Here is a 6,153-nt window from a genome sequence, read left to right as displayed (position 1 = left end):
TTTTTTTTTTTTTTTTTTTTTAGCGAAATCGAATATGTTTAATACACATGTTTGTACTGTACACGTTTATATTTTCTTATATAGATAAGGTATAAGAAAATACAAATACATTATTTAATTATTGTATTTAAATTATGAAAACGGAAATACTGTATTTACAAAATTATAAATATATTACGTGATTGCGCCAATTTAATTAATTATAAACGTGGCAATATCCAATTGGTTATTTAAATTTTCAATTCTTCCTTTGATTAATTACTTTTAACTTTGGAAAATACGTACTTAGAAATATTAATTATCCAAATTGTTAATTAATTCTAATGCTATTTTTCTTGAATTTAATTTAAGAATATTTTCTGTTGAAGATATTTAAATAAAATAATTCGACCGTATAATCTGAAATAACGATCTCTATTTCAGTTAATCACTTGAGATTATATTATTATTATTATCGTAAAAATGACGATTGAAGAAGTCTTTATCGATTTTATATTTGAAAATTTCTAAAAAACTTTTTCGTTTGGTCTTAATTAAATTTTGCCAATTCATCACCGTAGACTTTTAGAAATTCTTGATATTTGGTGGTTTGACATTTTCAGTAACGCCTACGACCTTATTCGGTTAACTATTCAGAAAATTCGCCAAGTTTCAATTTACGAAATTTCCGTTTAATATTTAATTTACTGCATATGTAAATTAGCATTTGAATGGATTTTTTTTTTTTTTGCTTAGCATATTATAAATTCGAGACACCTGATGATTATTCTTTTCTTTGCTTTCGCATGACCGGAAGTGGCTTTAGGGTCGGAAATCACGTGCGTTTGACAGTCGAGTTAATTGGAAGAGCGTGCTGACGTAAGACACGTAATTGGCCTAAGGTGGTCGCTTAAGCAGGCATACAAGGAAAAGGTGGAACTCAAAAAAAGAAATGATGAAGTACTTCCATTTGTTTAAGCAACAAAATTTTGTAGAATATTTTAAATTTTCTGGATATTACGCAATTATTTGGAAATTTTTCCCAGAATTTACTTACATGTCGTGCTATTCGTGAATGATTTATAACTTTAGCTTTCCTTGTTTTAGTGAATAAATATCTTAGTCTATAATATTAAATACTGGGATATTGAACCGTAATAACATTTTATCAACCAACAACTATATATTACTTTATTCATTTAGCCAAGTTCTGTTGCCATTACTTCATCTCCAATTATAATAAATCGATAAACAGGCAGGCAGTAGATAGTCATATTTTTATTTCCGTGTAAAGTCAAGCTAAATTGATAGATTGGTAATTTATTTTTAGAGAATAATTTTCGAAACTTTTTCGTTAGAACATAAAAACTCATTTCAATAGGAGAAAAAAAGCATTTGAAAATTTATTTCAAATTAGTTGTAAATTTAGTTTGTTACTTCGGATGCCACGTGATGAGAGGAAACAGCTTCATTGATGTCTCATAATCCCTAAGCGAGAGAGAGGAGTGGAGGTTATTGCTTTGTGGCCAAACCTGGTAATTATATTCTGTAGTAAATTTACTATGAACGAATTTCTTTCTTTAATGTTATTTCTAGCTGAAAATCCAATTATACGTTTTGTAGAAAGAATTTATTATCTAGCAGTTTCGCTATATCTTTTAACAAATTGATGTCACGTGAATAAAAACAGAAGAATCTATTATTCGATTATTATAATTTTTTTTTTTAAATCATCTTCAGTTAATGTCTAGATAGATGTTAAGTAATAGGATTAGAAAGCCTCTCTAATGAAATATAGTTATTGAGTTGGTGCTTTTTTCTTATGAAATATCCAATAAAGTGCAAATTTCTTCCCGTGTAATTTGATAAGTAATCTCAATTGAGCAGTTCATTGGTTAATATTTGCTTCCAACTTATGAATTTCAGTTAAAAATTATTTTAATCGATCGTAATTTTATTACGGTAATAAAACTTAAAGATACATTAATATATAATCATCGTAATTATAATAATAATCAAATTATGTTAATTAATTAACATTAACTGAACCAAGTTGCAGTACATTAAAAAAAGAATAGAATTTCTTTAAGTAAAAGGTGCAATTAACCCATCGCCAGCTACATTTTCTGCCATTTATTATAATTGGTTGACAAGCCTAGCTTTGGGTATTTGCACCTTATCTTTACTTTCACTTTCTATCCTATATTGTTTCATAGCTCTGTTATCAGGCACATTGAAGACGATGCAAGTTCACGCTTGCGACGATGAAGAATTAAATATCAAATGCTGGGCCAACACAGTCATCAGCATATATTTCGCCCAATATGGACGATCAGAGAATTCTAAAATATGTTCTACAAACCAAGAGATAGATAAGATTTCAGAATGTTTAGTTCCTAATGCATTAAAAGTAAGTTTCGCAAATTATTTACTATTTTAAATATATTAAATAATTGTTAAATTTACAGAATTCTATTTTTCTTTGTCTACATGTATTTCGCATATCAATATCTTTTTTGTAGATATTGCTTTTCTCTATAGATATCCAAAGAATATAGATTAGGCTTGTTGACAAAATTCTCCTCACGACACAATTCAATGGGTATTCGTTATGACAACTTTACTTGTTTTCTTTGCAGGTGGTCGAAGCCGCTTGCAGAGAAAAGAGAGTTTGTGACATCAAAATAACCCCTGAAACATTTGGTGAAGATCCATGTCCTGGTGTTAGGAAATATGCCGAAGTTGCCTATAAATGTCGACCCAGTAATGCCATTAAGGACTTTAAAGCATATAATTTGTTGCATGTAAGTAAAAACAAGTAATTTTTTTCTAAAATAAAATTTTTTTTTAAAACATTCCTAGATACGTTTTTCAATAAAATTGCCTGTGAAGGAGAAAAATTAAGACTAAGATGCCATAAAACGCTCAAAATTGTTATCTATTCAGCCTTTTTCGGGGCTACAACCAGTAGCGTGCCAGAATGCCCCCATTTTCCTGGACTCCCAGGAGAAGGTAAGAATAATAATTAATTTTTTCTCATAAATATTTAACTATTCAAGTAACTATACCATTTTAAAATTAAATTTTAGTTATCTTTTACCATAATTGAAGTTTGTTTAAAATCAAATATTCAATATCCTGTAAGATTATTTGATTTGAAACCAAATACTTGGATTTAGTTGATGACATGTTTTGGCAGATTGCCAAGCGAGTTACGCTACAGAAACTGTGATGAAGAGTTGCCACGGTAGAAAGAAATGCTCTATATCAGTTGATCTGACAACATTTGAAAATCCTGGATGTAAACAAGGTACAAGACTCTTTCTGAAAGTTGTATATACTTGTGGTAAGTATTATCGTTCATACAATTGTCAGTATTTTTGCTTTTATAAAGGAAAACTTTTTCTTCTTCAATCTGTGTAAAAAGAAGCTGCATACATGTACTGCACTTGCAACATATTTCTTTATAAAAGCGTAAATTTTTACTCGAAATTTCACAAAATTTTTACAACTATTCTTTATTAACTAAATTATATTATATCTAATACACATATAAACGAAATTCTTATAAAATTTTCCTTTAAACTTTATTCATTTATTCTAATTTCGTTAAATTTATATACTATGTAATTATAAATAACCACAAATTATCCCTTTCAGTCCCTCAGGCAATATTAAAAGACTTAGAACTGGGAAGCGATGTTGATAAAGATGTTGACGAAGATAGCGATTATCCAACTTCCATCGAAGAACCACGCCCATTTGACGTGTCCACTACGTCGATACCATCGTTAGAAATCACTGATAAAGGTATATCAAATATTCCCATATTAGAAAGATATATTAATTCACAATCAATAAATGACCTCCAGATAGACCTCTCTCTTGATACCAACGCTTAGGTTATTACAGTAATTAATTATTTTAAATCAAATTGGATTCCTTCTTTTTCGCCTCGCAGATATGACCAAAATTCTTAATTAGAGGTACTCGCAATGCTATTTTTTATATATAAAATAATTTATGTAAAGAAATAAAGTGCAGGTGTTTCATTCGAGGTCGTTAAATGGCCTTCACCACTCTTATCCATGGGGTGTTTCTAGGAAATAAGATGGTAAACATTTTGTTGTAGCCTACTAAGGAGGTAATTAGCGCTCCAAATAAATCTTTTACTAAATGTAGAAAAACATTAAAGCATATGAGAAAAGATTAATCTTAAGATTCAAGAATGATATAAAGAAATATTTACTTTATAATGTTTCACTACATACTTATACAATTAGTAAATCCTTCTTATTCGAATTGTTACTAATAAATGTGATTAAGCTTTTAAGGCAAAGAAGAACTGCATTTTATGTAGTTCTACTTGCTTTAAAATTTATTTAATTTTAATTTTTGTATTATTTCTATATTATTCAGACTACGAAGGAACATATAAGCCTGATGTCCAGAGTGATGAATACACGACTGAGGAATTAACAGAAAACTGCACGACAGTCGAACGAAATCATCGTGTAATAGGATTTCTGACAGAATGGATATCAGCATATACTTTCGTGAAAGGTCAGATTTAATAAATTATAATTAAAATTATGATTTCCGTATAAATTTATCATAAGGAATTTTTTTCAGCCAACCAGGAGAGATTTATCCTTTATCTTACTCTTAGTTTGAGTGCTGGATTATTAGCATTCTTAGTTGTATTAGCAGGACGTTTATACTTCCAAAGACAACAAGAACGTAAAAGAGCAAAATTACACATCACAGATCCTCTGCCTTCCGTGTTTGACGATGCTTCAGAACTTGACCATTACGATACTTCAGGTAGACAAGAAAATAGTGTGGAAGTTGTCAGATATACCAATAGATCAACAATGTCTCGACAAGATAGTGACTCCCATCCACGAGCACCAATTTCTCATAATTATTATTACAGTTAGTACAATGAGGTATCGTATATTATTATTATAATATTATTATTGCTATTACTATAAAAAAAACCAACAACATCAACAACAAATCGTTTTGTCTTTGAATAGGCAGAACGATAGTCACAACTCACCAAAGAAACTGTTATGAAATTGTTACTGTTATAAATGAACAGGAATTGTGCAATATCGTTGTGCTAATGTTATTATCAGGTGTATTGCATTAAGGAATCGATGTATTTTTGATTCCAAACAAGTACCTGAATTAATTAAAACAAATTTATATATATATATAAATATATGTATAATATATCTTGCAAACTGATCCCACTTGAGTCGTGTACTCAAGATATGCTAAACCACTGCCTTGATTTATGGGCTTCCACCTTTTTCTGTCCCATACTTTGTGTACTTTAACACGATACTCATTCTGCACTTCTCCCAACGTCCATTCTACTGATTTCCTACCGCACAATTTATCCGGAAAAGAAAAAGAAAAAAAAAAAGAGAAGTCCTATTCGTCCTACATGTCTCCTTAAAAGAAAAACAAAATTACTTAGATTTTAAAGGCTTCTATATTGTACAAGTTTTGAATTCAGATTCTTAAACAAGAAAAGAATCATTTATACGGTCTTTAAACTGTAGATATGTTTATATTGATATAGTGTGACATCAAAAATTCCACGAACTTTTCGTAAACTTGAGCGCTTTTTTAAAAAAATAAATTTAAAACCATGAAGCAAACAAATACATTGTTAATGAATTTTTTCTCTTTGTAAAACTGTATTTGCCCGTGCTCCAATTTTTGATGTCATTTTTTTTAAGTTTTGATTGCCAATTAATAATTCTCTCTCTTTCTATCTCTCTTATAATGTTTAAAAGATGGAGAATTTTAAGGAATGCCCTACATTTTGGCTATTTTCAATGGAATATTTAACAATTTAATAAAGAAAAAACAGTCATGGCCATGTAAAAAATTAAATTTAAAAATATTTATAGATCCTAGAATTATTGTTTCATCTAAGGATCTTTATAAATATTATCAATAAAATAATATTTTAAATTATTGTCTCTTTAGTAATTTATTTCTAAATGGACAGTCATTTTTTCCCCCTCTACTTTTAAAAAAAAGTGCACATAAAATGACTTATCATTAAATTGCATTCAGTTTAAATTTTATTTTTAATTACATTCATCCATTATAGCCGTTAATTTAAATTGATATTTTAAAACGGCTAATTTAAAT

The 6,153-nt window shown here is 28.8% G+C and overlaps 1 protein-coding gene across 3 annotated transcripts in view; it reads left to right on the top strand.

Moving 5' to 3' along the window:
* The window catches only part of LOC111626672 (protein eva-1 homolog C-like), a 13,812-nt gene extending 7,884 nt beyond the window's left edge, over window positions 1-5,928 (top strand). The window contains exons 2-9 of one of the 3 annotated variants that reach the window (XM_023370149.1): window positions 2,196-2,389; window positions 2,619-2,742; window positions 2,842-2,991; window positions 3,179-3,325; window positions 3,640-3,789; window positions 4,399-4,542; window positions 4,612-4,928; window positions 5,019-5,928. In XM_023370149.1, coding sequence (XP_023225917.1) covers window positions 2,196-2,389; window positions 2,619-2,742; window positions 2,842-2,991; window positions 3,179-3,325; window positions 3,640-3,789; window positions 4,399-4,542; window positions 4,612-4,919 — 1,217 coding nt within the window. In that variant the 3' untranslated portion in view covers window positions 4,920-4,928; window positions 5,019-5,928. Of the gene's footprint in view, window positions 1-2,195; window positions 2,390-2,618; window positions 2,743-2,841; window positions 2,992-3,178; window positions 3,326-3,639; window positions 3,790-4,398; window positions 4,543-4,611 lie in introns of all 3 variants that reach the window. The other 2 variants (XM_023370148.1, XM_023370150.1) reach the window with 2 other exon arrangements.
* Window positions 5,929-6,153: the final 225 nt, after the last annotated feature.

This window comes from Centruroides sculpturatus, unplaced genomic scaffold, assembly GCF_000671375.1.
Source record: "Centruroides sculpturatus isolate CEXI.00-Female unplaced genomic scaffold, Cexi_2.0 scaffold490, whole genome shotgun sequence".
NCBI classification, from domain to species: domain Eukaryota; kingdom Metazoa; phylum Arthropoda; class Arachnida; order Scorpiones; family Buthidae; genus Centruroides; species Centruroides sculpturatus.
Note: the sequence above shows the minus strand (reverse complement) of the source record. Positions and strands in the feature narration are given on the sequence as shown.